General features: G+C 44.5%; 1 protein-coding gene across 10 annotated transcripts in view; it reads right to left on the reverse strand.

The window, feature by feature from the left end:
- Window positions 1–354: 354 nt before the first annotated feature.
- DGKG (diacylglycerol kinase gamma) overlaps window positions 355–26,128 on the reverse strand; it is a 180,592-nt gene continuing 154,818 nt past the window's right edge. For all 10 annotated transcript variants that reach the window (XM_088670731.1, XM_088670736.1, XM_035132701.3 and 7 more), the window contains 4 exons: window positions 21,048–21,249; window positions 13,721–13,841; window positions 12,308–12,368; window positions 355–10,133 (listed from right to left, as the gene is read on the reverse strand). In XM_088670731.1, coding sequence (XP_088526857.1) covers window positions 10,035–10,133; window positions 12,308–12,368; window positions 13,721–13,841; window positions 21,048–21,249 — 483 coding nt within the window. In that variant the 3' untranslated portion in view covers window positions 355–10,034. The remainder of the gene's footprint in view (window positions 10,134–12,307; window positions 12,369–13,720; window positions 13,842–21,047; window positions 21,250–26,128) is intronic.

Below are 26,128 nucleotides of genomic sequence, written 5' to 3' on the forward strand. Positions count from 1 at the left end.
TGTCATTTTTATTCTTACACCATCCTACTCTGTGCCTACGACTGGGGTTCTCCTCTGTTTTGTCATCACCGTTTGTTTTGATGCTGCTGTTTTCTGGCACCTGGGCTAGCTATGGCCTGTTTTGCAGAAGGTGCCCTTGCTTTTTTAGGTCCTCCTTTCTACTCATTGCAGTTGTGTTGCCCTTGAACACTGAACAGTCAGAAAGTTTCTTGGAGAACTACTGCAATCCGGGCACAGGATGCTTATTTTCAGGCACACGAGACATTAGCATGGCCACGCTATTGTGCCTGGAAAATGGCAGTAGATGATACCCCACCTGGTGCTCTCAATCAAAAGTCGTTCCAGAACTAGCCATTACTTCATTGTCATTTTATTTGATGTAAAACCACATCGGTTAGGATTTACATATAAACATGAGCTACATTACGAATTCACACAATTCCATGCAGGGAACTACATCGAGATCCATGGGAAAGGAGGAAGAGCAGTCATGCTCAGGAGGATATACAGTACATTTCATGGTGAGGAACAGGATTAACTCTAGCTGCCCGTATTCACACAATACACTAGGCGGGAGGTGTGCATTGATTACAGCCTAAATGGAGAGATGCCCATTTTGCCCCATTACGTACCTGGTCCTCTCTCTGGCTGCACTGAGAGTCTCCTAAGATTGGTTAGTGAGATGCTAGTGAAGTGCAGTTTAGTCTGGTAGCTTCTGCAACAGAGGCAAATGTTGTGTTTTCAATTGGGAGTTTTGCTTGTGGTTTGGTGTTGTCATATGCTGAATTTATATTGCGGGGCTGCTGTGTTGTTTTGTCAGAAGGTTTCTGAGCATGAACCGAACTGGGACAGAGCAACTTCATCCACCAGATAGCGAGAGTGACAGGAGCAAGGATGGTCGTGTCATTGAGGGATGGGCTGTAGCTCAATGGTAGAGCCCATGCTTTGCATGCAGAATGTCCCTGGTTCGATCCCCAGCATCTCCAGGCAGGGTTGGGAAACCCTGGAGGGCTGCTGCCTGCCAGTGCAGGCAGTACTCAGGTGGATGAACCAATAGTCAGACTTGATAAAAGCAGTTTACTACATTCCTCGTCGGCATGGATTTCAACAGTAAGGCCATGATTCCCGAATAAAAGCATTGTAGGTGGCGGGTGCGTAGCAGTGGGATGGACCCTTAGGAATTAAGCAATCCCATAAATGACACTAACAGCACTCCACCAAAAAGAAAACCCCACCAAAAACCAGAGGAACTGCTTCCATACTTTATATATGTTGGATTGTTTCAGGCATGCACACATATAATTCAGTTTCTCAAAACTGGATTACCCAACACCTGGTGACTCAGCTGAACGTGTGAAGTGTCTCCACCTAGAAATGTTGCATTTGAGGTGGAATTGGACGGTGCAAATGTTCTCGCTGCAGGGATTAATTTGATTAATTTGTAAAGGCTCATGTTTCATTCATATATGCAAATATTGGTTTCATCAACGGTCATTATGTGATGAATGTGGATTGTGAGCCGACTTCTAGCACCACCATATGAATGGACTGCATTTCTTTGGAGTGGAATTGTCTTAACTGGGCAGCAATTCCTTAGGTGCCAAAGTGGTGCATCGAGCCATTTTGTGCAGTGGTGGTGGTGGTATTTTGCAAGATGATGACCAGGCCTAAGGAAGCAGCCCACTAAACTGACAAGAGATCGAAAGCTCTGGCACAGTCCTTCACTACATGGAGAAGCCGAGCACAGCAAATAATTTGACTCAACGTTTCATCCTGGATGGCTGTTCAGCAAGCTACATTCCCCCAGAATCTATCTTTTATGCAATATCCCAAAATACACTTCTGAGGGGCAGAAAGATCAGGGATGGGAGAGGAAACTATTGTAGATGTGCAGATTGAGAATGGGAGGAGGAAAAAAAGTTGAATGTACAGAGTGACAGAAAGAGAGATAAGCAAGGAACAGACATGGTGCAGATGCTGGAGTATCACAAGGTTGCTTACTGAAATTGCCTTTACTTTATGCAAAAGGTTCCAGTTCCAGACCCCCAGATTCCTTGGCCAAAGTTCAATCTACACTGATGTAAATGCAGGAGAGTAAATAGCACCTTACCCCAGTGAGCAGGGAGTTTGGCCTGCTTTTCTGCAAAGCGCTAAGCCCACAAACTGCCTGCCACGCAAAATAAAGCAAGCTGCTAATGTCACTGGAGAAGCCAGCACAGCACCCCGCCGCCCCCCAACGGCCCTAGAGGAGCTCTCTGTGAATTGGGCACTGGCTGTATGCAGAAGGCATTTGCGACATTCACAAATAAACGCTGCTTTGTCTGGCTGTCAGCCTGTATACTCTGCCTGGGCTGGAGATCAAGCTGGGCTAATGAGTCATCACCTGGAATAAAAACCCCACAGCTGGAGTTCACATCAGTTGCTCTCTTGACAATGCAAAAGGCAAACTGGGCTCCTGCTGCTTCTGCCTCAGCTCCCTCAGGCCTGCAGAGTGAACAGGACAGGTTGTTGCCTCCTGCAGGAGAGAGGCAGAAGTCTTACGGCCACACTCCTTTGCAGCACAGAGATGCAGTGATGGAAACCACTCCACCAGACCCACTTCTGCCTACCATGCGAGTGCTAAAAGACATAACCCCAGTTCAGGGATAAACCACAGTAAGCTACAGCCATACAAGGGGCAGGGCTGTTGTACAAAGAGTTGCCATTCTGATATGAGCCAGAATTTCCAGCGGTTAACAGTTCTAGTAAAGAAAGAATGAAATGGAAAAGGAAGAAAAAAACCCCTGTCCAAAGCTCTCTCACACTAATGAGCTCATAAATGATGATTCCATATACTAAATTTGCCTTTGTGAGGCAAAAAAATAAGTGAAAGACCAGCTTATGAATGTGGCACGTGCCTGCTTAGGGATCTTGAAGGTAAAGAAACACTGTTTGCCTTCCCGCCAGAGCGGTTCCTATTTATCTACTTGCACTGCATGCTTTCGAACTGCTAGGTGGGCAGGAGCTGGGACCGAACAACGTGGGGATTCGAACCGCTGAACTTCTGATTGGCAAGCCCTAGGCTCTGTGGTTTAACCTGCAATTCCCTTCATCCCTGGCCATGGCCATGCTGGCTAAAGCCGATAGCAGCTGGACTCCAAGGGCCAGTGGGTCACACATTCCCCATATCTGACTTAGATCTAAGCACAGGAAAAAGAAAATCAAATGGTTCTATATGAGGCAGGTGGAGTGTGAAATATTCAACCCCCTTTCAACTTCCAAGTGCTGCAAGAGGAGGTAAGCCAGCTATGGCTCCTCTTGCCTGTTCCCTCCTAGCTCTTTCATCCACCCTCTCCCCTGCTTCCTGTAATTGATCAGAGCGCCAGGTATGCCTCACAGAAAGAAAGGGAGGAGCAGATGACAGAGTTGGCAAGGGAACCGGCAGGATGTCTCTTGCCACGCTGGGAGATTTAAAGGCATATTATATTAATTTCAAAGCATATCTATATAACCCTTCTTCAAAACGGAGTCCGAAAACAGCTGGAGACCCAAGGCTGGGAAACAATGATCTAGTGCAGGCACCCCCAAACTGCGGCCCTCCAGATGTTTTGGCCTACAACTCCCATGATCTCTAGCTAAGAGGACCAGTGGTCAGAGATGATGGGAATTGTAGTCCAAAACATCTGGAGGGCCGAAGTTTGGGGGTGCCTGATCTAGTCCAACCCCCTGCAATGCGGGAATCTCAACTAAAGCATCAGTGACAGATGATAATCCAACCTCCGCTTAAATACCTCCAATTAAGGAACCCTTCCAAGGGATTATTTTAGGCTACAATCCTCACCACGTTTACTCAGAACAGAAGTAAGTCCCTCATTGGATTCAATGAAGTTTACTACCATGTAAGTGGGGTTAGGGCTGTGGCCTTAACCTAGTACAAGAAGGATTGTAAAGTAGGCGGCAGGTATACCTCTTTAGGGAAGGCATTCAAAAACTGGGGTGCCACCACGGAGCAAGTCCCTTGAGGTTTGCAGAGTGACCGGAAGCTGTGGGTTCCCAGGCTTGTCTTATCTTTCATCTTCAGCTTCCTTTCTATAAAAAAAATGAGCAGCAACCTGTTTCTTGGGGCTGCAGAGGGGATGAGTGGACACTGCAGAATGTTTTGCTCGCCAAGATTGCTCTATCCACTAATACGCTTTGGGGTGGGAGGATGACAGAAAATGACACTATCCCAGATTGTTCTGATTACCAAAACCTAGCTGCTCCCTGACTTAAACATACTGCTGCAAGGTTTTGCTAGTTCATGTTTTGTTCAAATGTCTTTAGCTTGCTGCTTACTGTTGAGATGCCTCTAGAGCTGTGTACTAATAAAAGAGCATGTTAAAGCCTTCAATTTGCCAAGTTATACTTGGCACTGAGTGGAAGGCAAGGATTATTTTAAATTATGGGATTCTTGAGTGTGGCCAGATCATTTGGGTTTTAAAGCTGCTCTGATGCTCTGCAACCATTTCTGCTGTTTAAGTATCTCTCCTTCATTCAATGTCTGCCCTCTGGCTATTTTTCTCTCCCTGTATGGGAGGGTGGATTTTTGGAGGGCAAACAATGTATTGTTTCTTAACCCTTTTTTTATAAGCCATCTCAGCAACCTTTCTATACTATAGGAATTGGACATTATTATTATTTTTTAAGCATCTGAATCTTTATCTTGGCTTGCCTACTGTCCCAGAGCAGCCTGATCATAAATGTTCATTTTCACATTAAGTGCACCAGATTTAGGATTGGGTTGTCATCTGCATCCTGTATATGTTTAGGTGGGAGTAAGTCTCATTGATTCCAGTAGGACTTACTTCCAAGCATGTCATTTCATGCCTCTTGTGGGCTGCTCTCCAGAATGTTTCCAGTGATATACAGGATATCCTTTCTAAATTTATTTGTATTATGGTATCAAATAAGAGGTGATGTCTAGCCTGGCTGGTATATTGTACATTGTGGTTTTTAGATTATGTTATTATTATTTTTGTTACTGAATGGGAAACACTAAAAATGCTACTTTGTTTTTGGCTGCCCTGATTAATATTAAGTGAAACTGTCAACAGTGGCTTAGTGTGAATGTGCAAGTTCCCAGAGAGGAGATGGTGGCCTCTTTGTAACTCCTCCTCCTGTACTGCCGTGAGCTTAGCTATGGTTTGGCTTAGTGCCATCCGATCCCAGGTTTGTGGTTTGTGTCACTCCAGACTAAACATGAGGGGCAACTGAAGGTTGTTCTTGTGTTTAGTTTGTGGTTTGTCTGGAGAAGACAAACCATGAGCCTGGGGTTCAAAGTACACTCTCAGACAAACTATGGCTTAGCTCAGCAGCAGGAGGACCATGAGAGGAGTGGAGCTGCTGTGATCTCTCCAGCAGCCCTCATGCTTGTGTGTTCAAGCTAAGCCATGGTTTGACTTAGGGTTACACTGCATGCAATCCAGCTCATTGTTATACAGTCATACCTCGGTTTAAGTACGCCTCGGTTTGAGTACTTTCAGTTTAAGTACTCCGCGGACCCATCCGGAATGGATTAATCCACTTTCCATTACTTTCAATGGGAAAGTTCGCTTCAGGTTAAGTACGCTTCAGGTTAAGTACGGACTTCCAGAACCAATGACACTCATACCTCGGGTTAAGTACGCTTCAGGTTGAGTACTCCGCGGACCCGTCTGGAACAGATTAATCCACTTTCCATTACTTTCAATGGGAAAGTTTGCTTCAGGTTAAGTACAGACTTCCGGAACCAATTGTATACTTAAACCGAGGTACCACTGTATTTTCTAAAGGCATCTAAAATTAGATGTATTAGCTTCAGCAAGGCTGCTGTCTTCCATGCCATTGGAGCTAACTTTGCTATTAGCCCCCTGAAAGTACAGCACCTTCCTACTTCCTTCTTAATCACCAGGCATCTCTGTGATGCTTTGACATTTCAGAAATGTAGCAAAGCCTCAGTCACACCTGACAGCAAAGCACTATTTGGCCCAAAATAATTGTGGCAGTCAGTTGTTTAAAGCCGAACAACTGATAAATGTTAGTGAGTACTTAGGCATGAAATCTGGCAAATGCAATTAGGTATTCTTGTCCCCTGAACCATTCGATTGTCATTTTCTCCAGGACCCTCAGAATCTCATTTTGCTAGTCTGGAAGAGAATCTATTTCCTATTCTTACCTAATCTCCACCCACCTTTGTTAATATCTGATTTTAAGATATGAATTTAGCCCAGCTGCTTTCCTTATGAGAATTTGTTCATTTTAAATGTGCCTTTGGTTGCCCATAACTCATTCTGAGCACTTGATTTCTTTTCTTTGCAAATCTCAGCTACTTCTATGCTGCCTGTATGGTTAAGGATTTTTTTTAAACATTTATTTACTAACTCCTTCCTTCTGTGATTGTTTTCCTGCTCCATTTTAACAATTGAGCCACTGATGGTTTTCCAGAATTATTTCAAATCCAGATACCAGTAATCCTTGTAAGAAGGTGGATTTGGTTATAATTAAACCAGTGCAATTTTATCAGTTGAACAGTCCTATAAGAAACAAGATATTTAGTTCATCAGTAAGCCAGCTTGTTAGTCCTGAATCAAATCACTCACAGCGTGTCTACAAACACCAGTTTCATAGTTGTGCTTTATGCCAGTTTAATTGTTATGACTTTCCCCCAACAAATGATAAGAATTATAGTTTTTGTTAGGGGCCTGAGAATTCTGCTACTGGTCCTCTTCATAGAATGATAGTTCCCTGAGGAAGGGACTCATTAGCAAACCAGCTTAAATTTGTGGCATTGGCATGTCCTCATATTTCAGAGAGGGAGAAACTAATATTTTCAATGTAAAGAATCCTGGCCCATTGCATTTAGTTTTCTCAGTTAGTATCTTACTACCTTTATTGTTAAGAATCTATTTCAGACTCCCCCAAGTTGGTGCTCTCCATGTATTTTGGACTGCAGTATAGCTTAGCATGGACAATGGTCAGGGATGATGGTCAGGACAATGGTCAGTTACAGTCCAGAGTATCTGGAGGGTACCAGATTGGGGAAGACAGAAATGCCTAGTACTTAACACTTGCCTCTTCTTTATTTTGCACCAGATTTATAAAGTGGGATAAGATCTGGTTGCAACTGCATGGAAATCCCCAAGGGGGACAGAATTTGTGCTGTGTTGTTTTTCTCCTTGGCAACTCAAGAATCCTGAGCTTCTATCTGCTGGCTTCTGGAGAAATTATTTTCCTTTGTTCTTTGCTGTACAGTCAATTAAACCCAAACCAAGCCAAGCCAAAGATCAATTCAATGGCAGGAGATAATTGTATTTGAGAAAACAGAGAACAAGCTATATTTGCAGCATTGAACCAAAACCCCCCAAAAGAAGCAGAATACAGAAAAGAAAAGAGACAAAGATATTGTGATGCAAAAACGTTCAGAGACAGGTGAGTTGAGCAGGAAGGAAAGGGAGCTTTGGGAAGGGAGAAGGGGTAGGATAATGTAGCTGATAGCCAATGGGGTATCTTCTGCCCCACAAAAATAAGCAGCTCATGGAGACTTCGGTTGTTGAGTGTAAATGGTCCCTCTGTGAAAGCAGCTGTCATGCAGCCCTAAAGAGGTAACGCAGTAATCATTCCTGAGACCACAAAGCCAAAATATCCATCTTTGGGGAGATTCCTCAATTTCCAGCTGTAAGAACAAACCTGCACAGCCACCACAGTTTGTTCTACCTTTCGCTTCTTTCTCAGATAAATGCTATCATCTGAATGGGTCCCAAATGTAACACTGTGGTGTTTGTGACTGCAACGCAGTTATCTATGAAAATACAGTCATGTTGTCATGGATGCCAAGGTCTCCACCAGATTTCCTAGCTTATTGAGAGTGTTAGGCAGGGTTTGTTCTAGGTGAAGCCAAGTGACTTCATCTAGAAAGAATTACATTAGCTGAGAACACCCTTCCTCATTATTTAAGCAGTAAAATAAATAGGCATAATATTTGGAATTGTGCCACTAGCTTTTTCCACGTTCAAAGAATAAATCAAAGATTGCATTCCTTTCTTTCAGATATGCAGAGGCGAGCCTTCCACGTGGTCCTGTCAGCCAACAAGGAGAGCCAGTTAACACTTCCTTATTCTCCTGCGGTTAAATGTGAATGAGACATACAGTACTTGCTGACCCTGAGCAGCTTCAAACCAGGGCAAAGAGCCACCCAAACAAAATCCTGCAAAGCTATCTCACACAGAAGAAGGTTACATTAAGAACACCGCCTGGTTCAGACTCTTTTCCTTGGATGATGTAATAAAAACACTCTTTCATAGGCCCATTTGCCAATGACTGGTCTGCTTTGAAGAGGAGTTATGTTACAGGCTATTCAAGCTGTTCATGGATGCCTCTCTTGAAGAAAAAATAGGAATTGCACCAAGGTGGCATGTGGGCTACTGGTGGATCCAAACCCAATGTGGCTTGACTGCCAAGTTTTGCTTTTGGACAATTCAACATTTGACTCACAGTCTATGCAGTTAAAAGAGTTAGAGCACGGAAGAATAGCAGCTAACCTGGCTATTCAATTCATATTGAAACATAGAGCCATTTTAATCTCCCCTCTTTGTGAGTTTTTCAGAGTTCTCTTCTGTGCTGTTCTGTTACAGGAACAAATACATTGGGGTGGGTGGGAAACATTAGCTCTTTAGGATGACCTCTGTGTTTGCTTACATTTCATCATGGGACCAAGCCGGCCTTTAATGACATTCCAATGCCAACCATGGAGTTTGCTCTTGGTTTGGGGGTTCAATCCTTGCCGCATGTTTAGGCCATTGTAACACATCCAGCACTTGATTTGCAATTTTTTGCCACTGGACTAAAGTCAGTCCCATGACGAGAGTGAGTTCTGGCGGAGCTCTCAATGAGTGCTGCCAGAGAAAACTTAAAAACATGTTCACATGTGTCAGATGTGGTCAGACAGAAGAAAAGAAAAGCATCCAGAACTGAAAGGAGAATACAAAAAAATTAACAGAGAGAAGCGTGGCCTACATCTAAGCTGAAAGGATCCTCAAGTTGGTGAGGTTGTCATCATCATCACAGACCAAACTGACTTGTTATTCATACATTTATAGTACCCTGAGTTTGCTTTCTACTGCCAAAAAAGGCTCCTGCCTTTTTATTGTCAACTTCACTCTTTCTGGTTTCCTCACTTGGCAATCTCTGCTTTCTGCATTCATAAGCCTCTGAAATGGAACGCCTAACCAGCTTCTGCTTAAAAAAATAAAATAAAATTAGAACCAAGCTAGCAAAAGACACTGCTGTTGCAAGAGTTTGGGGGTGGTGGATAATATCTCCCCCAGTGTTTCTCCCCTCCCCTAAGCTAAGGAAAAAATAAATAAAGAACATTTCTTATCATGTGTAGGATTTGGTGACCCAAGAGGGCAGCACAGCGAGATGCCAAAAGTCTTCTGACATACCTTTAAAAAAATAAATAAGTGAAGCTCAGATTCTTTGCCAAGTTTGGTGTTTTATCAGCAGCTTCTGGGGTTCTAAAGAGTCCAAATAAATGGAAAAGATCCCACATCCCATCTGCAGGGCTACGTCAGACATGCCGTTTTCCATGTCTGTTTGTTTGCTTTCAGACAGGGCTGTGCAATTCATGGCTGCCTAGAACAGCTCTCCTCAGAACAGTCCCCAACTCTCGCCACAGTCCAACCAGAGCAGTTTTGAGAGTTTCTCCTCCTTAGACTGTGGTGCCGTGGAGGAGAAAAATCCCCCTGAACCATCAATGTTAGTGTTATCCCTGCCAATGATATTTAGAGAATGTGGCTATGTGTGCATGTATATACAAACCCACACCGCTATTTCAGTTTGGCTGCCGAATGCCAACCCTGTTATTTTCCACTAAGAGTTCATAATGCTGCCTCCAGACCGATGTTTCCAAAGCAGATTCAGAAGCCAGGAGATCTGAAGAGATGAAGGTTTCTTTCCATAGGCTTTCCCCCTGTGCGGTTGACTGCCACCGGAATGGAGAGCTGCTGCTTCTGAAGATTGTTCTTTTGCTTGGTTGCAGATTAGTCTCGAGTTCGGTTCCTCCTCCTCAGGAAGAAGAAGCTGCTCTTTTGGGGAGGTCCCAGTAACATCGGCACTTGGCTTTTGTGGGTGATTTTAATCTAAACGGAAAGAAATAGCACCGGGATTAGAGCATTGCTGTTTCTGCACAGCCATTATGCCAAGAACTCAAGGAACATAGGAAGCTGCCTTATGCCAAATCTGACCCAGTGGTCATAGAATCATCGAATTGTAGAGCTGGAAGGGTCTTCTAGTCCAACCCCCAGCAATGCAGGTCCACCTGGCTTAGTACTTTTCACACTGACTGGCAGCAGCTCTCTGGAATTTCAGGCAGCGGCCTTTCCTAGTTCTGACTGGAGATGCCAGGGGTTGACCCTAAGACCTTCTGCCCTATACATTTAAAGCAGTATTATATCACCTTAAGGATCATGGCTCCCCCAACCCCACCCCAAGAATCATGGGAGCTGTAGTTTGTTAAGGGCACTGAGAGTTGTTATTCCTAGCAGAGACCCATAATTCTCAGAGTGATTTATCAATCAATCCCTCATCCCAAGGAACTTTTGGACCTGTAGCTCTGTGAGTGGAATAGGGGTCTCTGAAGCATCCTTAATGAATTTCAGTTCCCAGGATTCTTTGAGGGGAAGCCAGGACTCTTTTTTAAGTGGTATAAGCAGTGTTCGAAATTAGCCAGGCGTATTTTGCACCTGGCTTTTGACCACTTGCAACCAAGTGAAGATGCCTTGTATAAGTGACCCAGTGGGCACCTTGCTGTGGACTGTGTGTGTGTGTGTGTGTGTGTGTGCAGGGACAGTATCCCATCGAAAACTGGGCAGTTCCAGTAGGCCACATCTGCTCTTGAACACGTGCCTGATTTTATCCAGTAGCGCTTTTAAACTGCAACAGTGCTTTTGCTTTCCCGGATGGAAACAGGGATGAGGAGCCTGTGGCCATCCAGATGTTGTTGTATAAGACTGCTTTAAATGTATTGGGGGCCAGAGTGCCCTCCTGTGACCCGATCAAGCCACCGTCAAGAGAGGCACTGCTCACAAGTTCCACCCCCACACCTGTTGCATCAGGAAGCAGGGAAAGGAAGGGCAAGTCTGCCCAGTTCCTTATGCAACATGAGCAAGGCTGCTTATCGGAATACCAATCAAACTGGAGGCAGCACTGTGATAAGACCTTAAGACCTCTGGGTGGGTGTGGAGGCAGCAGAGGATGAGGACAACCCCCTGAGATGGTTCAGGGGTGGCAGGCAGGCTCCCAGGAAGCCACATAAAGCATTTCCTGTCTGACAAGTCATCTGCCACAAGGATAAGGCCTCAATGCAATATGAAGGATGAGGGTTGGTATCCAGCATCACACAGAAAAAGGAACTGGATCCCTAGATGCCTCCAGGTGCTCAGCACAATTGTTTTTCGGAATATTTTTATACCACCACCAGTATACAGTTACAACCAACGCTTCTCTGTCAAAAGGTTTCAACTTCCGTAGGAAAACCTAGGGAACAGAAAAAGCACTATACAAGGTTTTAAATGACCAATGAGAAAAATGTTCCTAATGTTATTTCCTGACCACTGGTGACATTTGTATGTACACATGAATCTTAAGATCCTTTATTTTCAGCTGAAATTGTTCATTGCAACATTCTGTTCTACTCATTCGCAAATAACAGAGGACAATCTGTCTTTTTACCATGTCTAACACATCCTCCTTTGATCTTCAGATGGTGTACAATGGTGTGGAGACACAGAAGATACAGCAATGTCCATAATGTTGCAGCAGTGTAGAACCACCATAAGTCTCTCCCTCTTTCCCCTTTGATTTTCCATTAGGAATACAAATGTGACTGTCATTGCTGAGAAAGGGTTTGAGAATGACATCAAAGGAAACAGGAAAATCATGCCTCCTTCTTCTAAAATTGTAAGAGGGCTATTAGCTAGGATATTATAGTTATTTTGCTTCATTGTTTCCATGTGAAATAAAAGCTTATTTTGAAACGTAGCCCCTTTCCAGGATCCACAACTGAGATCTGGGTCTCACCGGCAGTTCATTCTCCGGAAGAGGGACAGCCAGCATGGTGTTCCCAAGGTGTTCTCATCAGCCCCACCCAGCATGACCAATGGCCAGGGATGATGGAAGCTGTAATCCAACAACATCTGCAGGGCATCACATTGGTCACTCCTGCTCTAGAGATCAATCTTCCATAGCTTCTAGCACTGACAGATGAGCTACACTTGTATATCCCAGCTCCCTTTCATGACATGCAACTACTCACTGTGCAAGGTGGCTGCATCCAGGGCTCTCCATCCACTTGCATGGGCAAAAGCTTGGTTGTCCTGGAATCCACAAACAAGGCACAGCGAAAAGGTTAACAAGACTGAAGTGGATAAGCCAGGGGAGAAACTGTATCTTGTTGCAAGCTGATAATAACAAGCATTTTTGGCAAAGGGGGGTGGGTGGGAACAAGGTGGTCTAGCCCTACGTTCTATTACTCACAATGGAGATGGCTCAGCAATCTGTTGAGGAGTGCAAGGAAGACCACAGTCAATTTCTGTATTTCAGATCCACCTCTTAAATGTCATTCACCTTATATGTGAACCTGCTACCTGTTTTCCTAGAACACTACTTGGTGTGCAACGGATTTTTGTTCTAATCTCAAATACACCTCTACATTTCTGCCCATTTAGGACTTTTTGCCATCTCGTTTTCAAATGCACCACTAGAAGGCTAGAAAATTGGAACTTAGTATTAAAAATAACAGAGAGGATTGCAACAAGGACCTGCAACAGAGGTCAAGGGAGAGGAGTGCAAGGTTCCTTCTTCTTCGCTTAAGTCTCTCACAGACCAGCTTGAAGCCTCTTACAACCTGCCCAAAGGAACCCTTAATCCAGGCATTCCCCAAACTTCGGCCCTCCAGATGTTTTGGACTACAATTCCCATCATCCCTGACCACTGGTACTCTTAGCTAGGGATCATGGGAGTTGTAGGCCAAAACATCTGGAGGGCCGCAGTTTGGGGATGCCTGCCTTAATCCTTCCTGCTTCCTTCAACCAGTTGTCAAAGGTCCTGGAAGGAGATTGTCACTCAACCCAACCATGCTCCCCTTAGGCCTGTAGGTCCTCTCAGCTTCCCTACCTCTTAGACATGGCTGCCTATGCCACATGCCTTTCCTGTTTCCCATATGTACAAATAGGCACTCAGTCAGTAGCCCTTACTCACAAGCAGGATATAGTCCCAGTTGCTGTCAGGAGGAGCATTTGGAGCTGGTGTGTTGATCGCCTTGGACTGTCCAGTAGGCATGCCTGCCTACCATCTCTACAGCCAGTCTGCTGCTTCCCTTGCTTGTCAATCTTGCCTAGCAATCTCCTTACCCAGGACTAATTAGGAGGTGGAAATACTTCTTGGCTCTCCCAACACAACTTGAGCCCATCCTTCTATAGTACAGAGTGCTGTATTTTATGGGTGCCATAGCTTCCTCAGCTCTACAACGTTATGCGTGGCATAGGCCCAACAAGACATCAATTTGAGTCAACAACAAAAAACAGATGTCAGTCTCTGCTCTCCCCCACTCCCCACGTGATGCTTTCCTGCCTGTAGTATGATTTCATGCTTTGAACATCCCCCAGAGCTCTCAGTAGACTTGAGCAAAAGCAGGATGCAGGGACCAAGACCCAGGGGTGGTCGGTACCTGATGGTAACGGAGGAACACTGAGCTAGCCTCTTGCCAGCACTTTTCAGTCCAGTATAGATCTGCCCCATCTCCATCGCCCCTTCAAGGCCCACAACTTCCAGGAGTTGATCGCTGAGATCTAATGAGAGAAAGGGTAATGTGTGAATAAAACAAATACAAGTATGGGCTTTGCCTTCCGTGAACATAATGCATAGGAGTGAGCAAGAGAAGATGCACTTAGGAGCAAAAAATGTGGTCTGAAGGCAATGTCTAGAACAGGCATAGGCAACCTTGGCTCTCCAGATGTTTTGGAACTACAACTCCCATGATCCCTAGCTAACAGGGCCAGTGGTCAGGGATTATGAGAGTTGTAGTTACAAAACATCTGGAGAGCCAAGGTTGCCTATGCCTGGTTTAGAACATCAACTTCAAACTTATTGCAACAGATACACTATCATACACCAAAATGCTCAAGAAGATGAGCTTAGTCACATACAAAAAGTCTCAAATCATCTCCTTTGAGGTGTGGGTGTGTGTGGGTGTGTGGGTGTGTGCGTTACTCTGTGGTATGCAGCTCAATATTTCTTGAAGTAGCTAAGATGGAAAAAATTGAGTCCAATGCCATCTGAAAGAGCACATCTGAAGCTTCATATACCGTATACATGCAACTTACGTGTGGTACCTTTAAAAAGTATTTAATATGGGCAAAACCCAGCTAAATTTAGCAGCAATTTCTATGGAAAGTTTAAGAGCATAAAGAAAAGAGTGGAAAATAATAATAAAAGGGTGTGTGCGGAATTTACTTGGGGTGCATGTTTTGTAATTCTGGGATACTTTTGTGTGTGTGACAGAACTCATCCTCCTGAGCATTTTGGTGTATGATATGCTTTTGTTTCAGTAAGTTTCAAGTTAAACCATAGAATACATAGTCCAGTCAAATAGCACCTTCCTATGCTCACCTTGCAATTGAATTCTCAGGTAAAGCAGGAATATTAATTCAGAGCTGGAGAAGAGAGCTAAACCAGGCATCCCCAAACTGCGGCCCTCTAGATGTTTTGGCCTACAACTCCCATGATCCCTAGCTAACAGGACCAGTGGTCGGGGAAGATGGGAATTGTAGTCCAAAACATCTGGAGGGCCGAAGTTTGGGGATGCCTGCGCTAAACTGTCAAGGAGTTTCTCTGCATTTTGCTTTGCCTTGAGATGAGTTAGTTTCTGTTCCTATGTGGGCCCTCACCTGGAAGACCAGTGTTAAGGTCAGAATATAGGACAGGTGTTGTGGCATGAGCCATGCCACTCACCATTCATGATATTATAGGCACACCATCTATTGGTGGATGCAACTCTCATGCCACCACATTACTACCACTCCAGATCACAAAGATCCAGCTAGGAAAAGAACCACATTTTCTGGGGAAATGTTTCAAGGGCTTGAGAAATGTGGTATCCCTGAAACAGAAGCCCTTCCTTGGAGGAAGATGTGTCTTGATCCAATACAAACTAAAAGGAATCATAGAATTGGAAGGGATCCCAAAGGGCATCATGGCCAACCCCCTGCAATGCAGAAATCTCAATTAAAGCATCCATGGCAAACGGCCACCTAACCTCTCCTTAAAAAGCTCCAATGAAGTTCCACCACCTCTCATATCTCATGGAAGTTTGTTCCACTGTTGAACAGCTCTTACTGCCAGAAAGCTCTTCCTGATGTTTAGTCGGAATCTCCTTTCTTGTAACTTGAATCCATTGGATCGAGTCCTATCCTCCAGAGCAGGAGAACACAAGCATGTTTCCTCTTCCATGTGACAGCTCTTTAGATATTTGAAGATGGCTATCACATCTCTTCTCAGGCTCCTCTTTACCAGGCTGAACTCCTTCAACTCCTTCAACTGTTGCTCATAAGGCTTGGTTTCCAGACCCTTTACCATCTCGGCAGGAGCATCAACTGTGCATGGGGTACAACAGGGTGACACACTGGTAGATTGTGCTGCCCAAAAGCGCTACCGATGGCTGCTCATTTGTTGCACATCACACAAATATACTAAGAAGATGCCTTTTGGCTCAAGGGTATAACATTTCTTCCAGGCACTGAAAATGATGTGGCAGCTAATGATAAATAGCTGCGCCTTGCCTTGTCCTGTTTTGGTGTTTGTTTGGCAAATCCTGTTGCCTAAGCTCAGCTGTGTGTGTGTGTGTGGTCTATTTTTTTGTTTCCTTTTCTGTGCAGGGAAAAAAGCATGTCCTAGATTAACAATGAATAGCAGACAAGGAGAAACAAATGTGAAAGCGGAGCAAACTGGAGGCTTTTGCCTACTTCACACCCAACCATTTGTCCATGCCAAGGATGCACCTGCAGTCCCAATAGTAAGAGTCATTTCCCTTTTGCATTGCCGTGAACCAGAATTTTTAATTCTCCCAAGCTAAGCCTGGCTTGAAAGGCCTCGAGAAATTGGCGACGGTGGTCTCAGACTATGCCACAGCCTTAATTTCCTTCCTTTGCTCAATGGAGCCCACTGGACTAATATGTTCCATCTCTGAAATATGGCACAGTCTACACAGCCAAGAGTGTTTTTCTTTCTTTCTTTCTTTCTTTCTTTCTTTCTTTCTTTCTTTCTTTCTTTCTTTCTTTCTTTCTTTCTTTCTTTCTTTCTTTCTTCTTCTAACCTGGGCAAGGAGGAGGTGTTTGCTGCCAAAGGTCTGAAGATCAGACTGATAGCAGATCATGCAAAGCCGCACTGTTCAGTCAATTCCTTTGTGTGACTCAAGCCTAGCTTATAAATAATCTGTGTTTTTGTGTACTGCCAAAGTAGCTGCTTCAAAAAGCAATAGTTGACATTCCTCAGAATCAACCCTGCAAACCTTATCCTGATATGCTAGCGGAGGTTGTTTTTAGGTTAGTTATCCATTATTACCTGTGCAGGCATTGTAAAAGCAGCATGGAAGCTCACAAGGCTGCTGTGTGCCAACTCACCTGTGAACCAATCTTTGCAGGAGGTGAAGAAGTGGAAAAAACTTGCGTAGGAGGGAAAGCCAGGTGGGCTGGATATGGCCTGCAGGCCTTCAGTTGCCAGCTTCTGCTTTAGTGTAAAGTTGCAGCCTTCAAACAATTACCTCCAGTTTGAAAAAGTAATTTGAAAAGGTGCCATTCGCTCTTCCAAATGAGGGTGATGCCCAAAGGCTTGCTTTGAGGATTGTGCAGCAAACATCTGCAGACTTTGCTGCCTCTGATTCAGTCCTCTCCGCTCAGAAAATTCTCTTGCATTAGTCACCATGGAATATTCTGGAGGGAGCGTTGTTTCCCCACCTCTGTAACTTCCTTTCCTTTGCTTGTATTGTAGCTGTATTAAAGCATCCTCTTAGTCATTCTGCCATGCCTAAGTAACACCTGCTATGCCAGGCTCCTTCCCAATGCTTTCCGCTTTCTCCCACGTGTACATAGATAGGTCTTTTTCTTATTTTCAGCCAGGCACTCTCGCCAAAAGAGCATTTCAGAGAAACCGGTGGTTGTGGGTCCATGAATCCGAGCCTCCTTTTCATTTCCAGCAGCTCAGCCCTGCCCTGCTGCGCCAGCATCGTTATTAGCTGAAGCCCTTTAATATTTAATTAACCTACAAGATCCATTTTCTGTAAAGACTCAGACTCGGAGGAGACCAGCATGGGTAGAAGGAAATTAAATATGCAACCTCTAATGAAATTCAGGTTAAAGACAAACATAAAAATAACTGCCCCGTGGAAACTGCTGATTTTAAAGTGTGGCGTGAGTAACTAACTAACTCCCTCATTCTGAAATCCATGCATTTATGTTGATGATGGGGAGGAATGACAAAAAACATGGGATGGGGGAATGGGGGGGGGTGGATCTTGTTGGACTCCACTTCCCATCAGGCCCCAGCCAGTATGGCTAATGGTCCAGAGAGATGGGAGCTGTAGTTCAGCAGGATCCGGAAGACACCACATTAGCTTCATCTTAGTCCAGAAGCAAGATCTACCCATCCATCCATCCACAGATTAAGTGGGGCAATCTGGAGCACTGTGTACTGGCAGCAGAGACGAAGCATGCTGCAGAAAAGTTGCTTATAAGACTAGCAGATTGAAATGATTCATCCAAACAAGCCAAGCTGCACCTGGCTGTTTCTTTAGCAGAAATGGCGATTGTGTTTTTGGAACAGGTTCCATAGTGGGGGTGGGGGTGGGGGTGGGAGGACTAGACTAGACAGCCAATGTACTGTATCCTTCTTCTTATTGCATCTTTCTCTCTTTGTCCATGCCCTGTGGTGCCCGTCCTCCAGAGACATCCTCGCCCTCACAGCTGGAAGCCTGCCGTGTTGCTTACATTAAAAGATTATTTAGATCTGTTAATTACGGCTCCTTGAATGCTGCATGGTAGACTGTCCCTAGGAGGGCTGGCTAATTATCAGGTGTGCCCTGCCACGTCCACAAGCTCTAGCTGGCCCCATGCCACCCTTTTCAGCCTCTGCCTTGCTGAGCAATCTTGGAAGGCAATCAGGACCTGAGGAGGAGTGCCAGGCTGGCTCTCAACATGACAGCAAAAAATAAGTACAGTAACTATGGCCTCAGTCATATACGATGACACTGACCTGGAGGTTAAGTCCTATTGAACGCTATGGGGAATACTTCTGAGGAGACATGCTTAAGATTGCACTGCCCACTTCTCTTCTATATTTGTACCTATAGTTGTTCTCGAAGCTACGAACATGAGTTTGACCAAACTGCGGGAGGCAGTGCAAGACAGGAGTGCCTGGCGTGCTATGGTCCATGGGGTCACGAAGAGTCGGACACGACTAAACGACTAAACAACAACAACATAGTTGCTTCTGAGCTTGGTTGATGTAAAGTTGTAGCTCTACACTCCCACTTGCCACTCAGTTTTGAAAACTGATCCTCAGTGATTGATCTTGACTTTCTGGATTCCAATAAACTCCACCTTCTGTTAGGACTGGAAATGTCTCTGGTCTAGGGTTGCCACCCATCCCTAGAAAAACGTGATCGCCCTTTTGGAGAAAATTGTCTCCTGTCCTGTTTGGACAGGACACCTTTTTTCATGTATTCAAGCTCCTCCTCCTCCTCCAAACTTCATGGGCAGAGGGTGTGTCCAGTGGGAGGAGGAGAGCTGAGACCGAGAATTATCATGGGATGCGAGCAGAGGGTGGGGTGGTGCCAGGAGGAGGAGTTTGAGAGTGTGTGTTTTTGTGTGGGCAAATGATAGGTTGGGTAGAGTGAGGGAGAGGGTTTGCAGGGGCCTGGTCCGGTGTGGGAGAGAGAGTTTTTGTGCGGGCTATACATGTAAAGCCCAGCTACACATGTAATATACAATACAGTACTTTTCTTACAGTTGTAAATCATAGTGCTTTTGCTGATTTTTTTCATTGAACTGTAAACCCTGTTGATCTTGTCACTAACCCCAAATGTCAGCTGCAGCCATTTGAACCCAGCTCTCTTCTCAGTGCTGTGCACCTTTTGGGAACTTTAAATCCCACCTCACACTTTAGACTTGATCAGTTCAGACCTGGTTCTTGGCTTGCCACTGTCACGTGTGGTTTGGGCCTAGCAAATCTAGTGAACAGTGACACAATGTGCCTGTCTTGATGACCTACAATGTGTCTGCTTTGGGAGCTCCTGTGGTGACAGCTACCATCCTGCGGCAACTTCTACTGAGCCATGAGAGGCAAAACAAAGTGTCCTTATCATTCTGGGATCTTACCTACCCGTCTTGTAACCTGCTTTTGCTCTAATTTCATAGGAAGTGTTACGTAAATTTCATGAAGGTTTCCCAAACAAAGCAAGTGGTAATTAGCATAAGTGAGACGGGTTTTGCAAGAGAGGAACTACTAGGCTAGAAAGAGGGGAGAAAAAAACACAAACCAGATCAGTTATCTTTATCTGTATCAGCTGAAGTCCCTGAGGGAAGAGAAGCCCTATCCTTGCCCACAGACAGCCCACTAAACTGGAAAAGCAGCTCCTGCAGCGCTAGAATTGCTAGCTTATACTGGGTGTGCCAGGTCTCCCTTGTGGCAGGTAAATATCTTCTCCATATGGCATGTCAATCAACTATTAGAGGCACGAGAGCTCTGCCAGAAGAGTTGCCAGCTCCAAGCAGCAGACTGGGCATCTCAGCAGAGTTATATAGACCAGGGATCCCAGCACTGCAACAAACTTGGATGCTTCTTCCGTTTCTTCACCTGCTTCAACAATATCATCACCAACTTTAATGACATCAATCAAAGCATCAAGGACTCATTCATCCAACACACCCTAATGTTATGTATGCCACCGTGTGCCAGAAATGCCCTTTGCTAGTTTAGAGTGCTGACAGGTTAAATGGGGAAGTTGTGATATAAGCGAACAACACAAAATGAACACAAAACAATTTTACCCCTGCCTTTATTTCTCCCCACCCCCTTCCTTTGTTGGTCTACCTGGTGTCAATTTCAATATTGTAAGCCCCTAGGGAGCAGGGACCTGACCTTTCCTAATTTGAAAGTGTTATGTAGCTGGATGGTACGGTAGTATGGAGATATGCAAATTACACAAACTAGATGCAAAAAAGTGCATACATTCACTTTTACAGGTTGGCTGTTATACTCTATTTCAGGCATCCCCAGACTTTGGCCCTCCAGATGTTTTGGACTACAATTCCCATCATCCCTGACCACTGGTCCTCTTAGCTAGGGATCATGGGAGTTGTAGGCCAAAACATCTGGAGGGCCACAGTTTGGGGATGCCTGCTCTATTTTAAAGGACAAAGAAGAGTCAGAGGCAGCAGAACTGGAGTTTTTAAACACACTTGATAAGGGCATAACTAAAGTTTAGCAGTGCAATCCTCTATCAAATTCTACACTGGCAGGGATTACGGCACAGCTTCCATTTATTCTAATGGAGAGGGATTGTGCCCTTTTGTATTGGCTTTGCATTACAGAGGTGATGTGTTCTGGTAATTTCTGTTATTGCTAGTTTTCGGCCTATTATTGTTGCTTACAAATATCTCAGCGCATATGCATACATGCCCACAGTGCTTTTTTTCTGGGGGTACGCAGGGGTGCGCATACCCCTGAACATTTTGTGAATCTTAAGTTTGGCCTCATTGAGGGGCAGTATTTTAATATGAGTAGGAAAGTGAGAGTGCCCCTAAACATTTTTAAAGAAAAAAGCACTGCGTGCCCATCACTATCACGAGCTGAGAGCCACAACACATATTTTTGGCTCTTCAAAACTGGCAAGTTTTTGAGTATGGATTGCACATGGGGCAGCAGCAGCTGCAGAAGGCCAGCTCTTAAAATGTCTGTAACTACCCATCCACTCATCCTATCGCAATCATAAATGCCCTTACCTTGACAACAGAACTTGAGCTCCTTGGCATCAGTAACCACTGAGGATTGTAACTTTTCAGGTACCTTCTTGCTCATCCGGTTATAGCTGCGTTGTTTCTTGGTCTCCCCCCAGAGATTGGAGCCGCCATACATGCTAGGAATGTTGAGGACTGCGATACCTTCCAGTGAAGTGCTACTCAGATCCAGAACTGTTCCATCACACTGGCAGATAATGGTGGGAGACAAAGATAAAGGAAGCTATTGTGAGGCATAAAATGCCCTGCATTAATGCACTTCATTGTTATGTATTTAGTTAAACACTTCTATCCCACTTTCCTAAAAGTCCAAGGTGAGTTCCAACTGCCAAGGAGCCAATAAAACACCACCTTTATCAAAACACATCACAGCATTAATGTACAATCAGAGTACCATTCTAAGACTGTTGAAAGCTTTCTGAAACAGAAAGGCATTGAATCCCCCCTCCTGCCTAAAGCTGAGCGATGGCTTAGAAGTGCACTCCAAAATCTCAAGGGCGCTAGGAAAACGACTCAGCATACTTTTTTTTACAGCTGTTTTTGTGCATTTACTGAAAGGACCTATCCTGCATGGGGCCTTGCTGAACGATTAGAACAAGTGGAGAGGTGTATGTGTACATATGTAGAGAAAGGCATTCTCTGAAGATAAAGGCCATGCGGGATTTCATGGGAGAGAACCAGTAGCTTGAATTGGGCCCAGAACCAAACATGAACCAAGTACAGTTGACATAAAACAGGCTGAATGTGTTCTCACTTCCCCTTTCCTCCATGGAGGCAAGTCCCAGCATTCTGAACCTGCAAAAGCCTTATGGGCAACATTACAAGGCCGCCCCAGATACCTACAGAAATTAATGTTGAAGATTATGCAAAGATAACGGCAGCAAGAGCCTGGGTGTGCAGCTGGTACATCTGATGCAAAATGCATGAAAGATACTCCTTGGTATGGCTTCTGCTTGGTGAAGTGGCAAAGCCTGATGGCAAAATTATTCTGATAAGGTAACTAAAATGCTTTCAACAACAGATAAACTCACCTCACTTAAAGTTGTGACAGTTAAAGTGGCAAATCACCAACACATTTGCTTCCAGGTACTCTCTCTCTCAACATAGCCTTAAAGGATATTTCCAGGGACGAATGACCCTGCAATTCCCTACAAAATGTACTTGCGTCCCCTTTTTATAAAAGGGGAGGGAGGCTTGAACAGTTTTTTTTAATTGACCCAAGAAGCTTGCTAGAAATGCTAGTCATCATAGGAGCAACAGTTCCAGACATCAACAGAAAGCTATGTTTAAAAAAGCAGGTCTAAATACAAGGTAGATAAACAGCAATAGAGTCGCTGCTTCAGTCCAGAAGGAACAATGATTGCCAACAGTTAAACTTGGTTCTGTTGTTTTTCACGGGAATATTATGATTGAACCTTCTCTGTGCTGCTGGGTAAGCAAAGGTCTGGCAGGCCACAGAACGTGATACAGATGCCATATATTCACACAGCAGAAGAACGAGCATCCAATGGGCAGAGAGAATGTTTCCCTCTTTAACCGTGCTCTGTCTCTGTGCCAGTGTGGTACAATGGCCTCTTTGAGAAGGGGCAGCTGACAGGCTGTTGGCAGGGAGACTGGAAGTAGACATTTGCAGCTGGGAAAAAAAACCCCAACTTTATTTCCAGGAGTCTATACCGTAACTGATGCCAATTTCCAAAACAAAACTGTCATTTCACTGTGCTCATGACTGATGCCTGGAGCCAGAGGGAGGGCAAACTGTTGCTTTCATGCCACCAGATTAACACTTTGCAGCCCTGAGAGTGGGAAATGAGGGCTATCCATTTCCACAAGCATTACGCCTAGGTGCCTTTCCCATTTCACTGATGTACTGCTGTACATCAGTACAGAACCTGAAAAAGGCTAAAATAATTTGGCTGGGTAAGTAGAATCCCTATATGCAATCAATAGTCTTTTCCTGTCTCAGAACATATATCACATCATGACAAGTGTTAGCACCCAAGCCTGTGTGGAGGTTATAACAACAGGCCTGGAAACTTTTCTTGCAGATCCTGGATGTGTAGTAACCTATTGTGATCATTTGGGTGGGTGATGGTTACTTCGCACATCATGAAAAGTGTTATTGTCTTTATTACTTCCCATGTCCCATGACTCAGCCATAGGACGGAAAACAGGTTCTGGGGCTAAGGCCAAGCACCAGCTGGGCACTGCTCACTGCATATCGCCCCAAAAGCTTCTGGCAAGATTTGCTGTTTGTATATTCCACATCTGACTTCAATTCTCAGCCATGAATCCCTTTTTGCATTGTGTTAAAACAAAATAGTCAAAGACAACCATTCTATTGAAAGACAGCTTTGTATCCCCCCCCCAAGGCCAGCTGGCTCACAGAGAAGCAACCCCAAAGAAGAATCAAAGGTACCAATTCTAAGGATGGGATGGAGCTGCAGGGTAGAGCATCTTCCATACCTCATTGCAGCTGGAAAGGGCAACTTCTATGGCTTCATATATATTATTCCTCAATATCTACCCTTCTTGTGTCTGAAATGCCTCTTTAGGAAGTATTTTATTGCCCCCTTGTTCTGAAAGTTAATTCCCCCCTAAATGCTTTACTTAAAGTCTCTCCACTTACTAACATGGTTTCTAAAGAACTGGAACTCTTGCTTTCCTTAAGCATGATTTTGCAAGTTTAAGCAAATGTCAGAATTTAGGAAATTTTGAAACTGTCTGATAATTTTTAAAAAGCATTTTAGGAGGATGGGCTTTGAAACTAAAGGTATCCACGTCTGCCCAGGTGTAAGTACTAAGTCTGCCATTTTAAGCAGTAACATGTGTTCTTGATTAAATTCAGAAGTCTGGTGATGGGCAATATTATTTAGCAATTCTTAAAAACATTAGGAGGCCACTGCAATATGTCAGAAAAATTTGACAACTGGGTACTGATGTAATGGGCCCACAGCCAGCAGGGTTCCCAGGTTCTGAGCTTTCATTTGAAAATTAATTATCACACCATCCCGAAAGAAACTAGGAAGCAAAATGTGCAGATATCCTTCTAACATATTTCTGTGAGAAAAGCCTGCCTGCCTGCTTCTACCCTTCACTTCTTTTACCCAAAGAGTCAGCGCTGTGATTGAAGAGCGAGTTGTTTTGATACCAGGTGATAGGAATCCCTGGTTCCTAAAGAGCTGCTGGTCTTTTGAATTAGTATAACATCTGACCTGGGTTGCTGTCTCACTAGTTTTAGGGCTCAGATGAGGTCATATCTTTCTTATAATGATTCAAAATGATCGTTAAGCTACATAAAACAGCATGAAAGGTAATGTGAGGGTAACAGTATTTGGGCAAGGGGGGGTTACTGCTCCACCAACCTCAGCCTGCCTTTAGCCAGCCCCCCAACTTCTGTCCTTCTTACTTACAACCAGTCCAGAGAGTGGCATGACCTGCCTGCTTCCTCCCCTTAGCTCTCACCCACATTTCCGCTTTCCTTGTCACTTTCCCCCTGGGAAAAGCTGCTGTTTACTGCTGAATCAGAGCAAACGTCAACTGTGTTTTATCTGAATTGATACTGGCTTCAATTTAGTGCTAAAAAGTGGGTTTGCTGGGTGAAAGTGGAAGGGCAAAGGCAAAACCTCCTCGGTGTGGATGAGCCTTAAGTCTCAGTGTTGCCCTTTTTAGAACTCAGAAAGCAGAAGGATGGCGACAAAACTAGAATTAGTTGGCTCAGCCTTGCGATTGGCTCTGACTCTGCCTAATGTTGGGCTCCCTGCCTTCCACCCTACTAATCCCAATGGTCATCAACCACCACTGGAGGATAAGCCTGCTAGAATCCAACACAGATGAGAAGGGCCTAGAAGTTGTAGTGATTCACAAACGGAATACAATCTCAGCAGTCAATGCCTGGAAAAGAAAGGCAAATGTTATTTTCGGCTGCACTTATTTTATAGATGTACTGGGTGTGCAGGACGTAGGAGGTAATAGTAGCGTTCACTTAAAAACCAAACCAGTAAAGCACCCCTCCCTAAATTTTAAGTAATGTTGGACAATGGGAAAAAAGTTCCCTAGGGAAGCTGTGGAATCCTGCAGGGGTTTTTTTGTTTTTTGTTGTTCACCCTGTTACTAAACGGATCAGAGATACAATTACTAGAAGGGAAGGTGAGGAGAAGTGTCCAAATGAGTGGGACCCAGACACTTGGGATGGCTCAGGTCCAACTGCGCGTACGTTTTGTGCTTTATAAAAAAGCATGCTTATTATAAAGCCCCTACCAAGGCGCTGAAAGCAAAAAAGGGAGCTGTAGAGTGAAAAATTGAGGGAGAAGGAAAAGGGCAACAACCACCCAGCAATGAGCAGTAGAGCATGTCCACATGGGGCTTTTGAGATGAACTGGATATGCTCACCCAGTGCAGCAAAGTAAAAGGGAAAGGACCCCTGGACTGTTAAATCCAGTCGAATTCGATTATGGGGTGCGGTGCTCATCTTTGCTTTTAGGTCGAGGGAGCCGGCTTTTGTCCTCAGACAGCTTTCCGGGTCATGTGGCCAACATGACTAAACTGCTTCTGGCACAATGGAACACAGTGACGAGTGCCAGAGCGCACAGAAATGCCATTTACCTTCCTGCCACAGTGAAAATCCAGACACAAAAATTGTTGAGCTTTTTTGTTTTTGTTTGGGGTGTGTGTGGCAAAATTGATGAGCTGCTTTTTTAGTTTTGCCCAAAGTTGCCATATGTCCATATTTTCCCAGACATTTTACCGATTTCTGCCCAGACACAGCTTCCAATTACAGTACAATCATACCTCGGTTTAAGTACGCCTCGGTTTGAGTATTTTCAGTTTAAGTACTCCGCGGACCCGTCTGGAACGGATTAACCCACTTTCCATTACTTTCAATGGGAAAGTTCGCTTCAGGTTAAGTACGCTTCAGGTTAAGTACAGACTTCCGGAACCAATTGTGTTTGTAAACCGAGGTACCACTGTATTCTGGATATGTCTGGGAAATTCCAAACGAATGGCAATCCTAGCCTATTTTTCTACTTGCACTGACATGCTTTCAAACTGCTAGGTTGGCAGGATCT

This window comes from Zootoca vivipara, chromosome 5 (assembly GCF_965207765.1).
Source record: "Zootoca vivipara chromosome 5, rZooViv2.hap1.1, whole genome shotgun sequence".
NCBI classification, from domain to species: domain Eukaryota; kingdom Metazoa; phylum Chordata; class Lepidosauria; order Squamata; family Lacertidae; genus Zootoca; species Zootoca vivipara.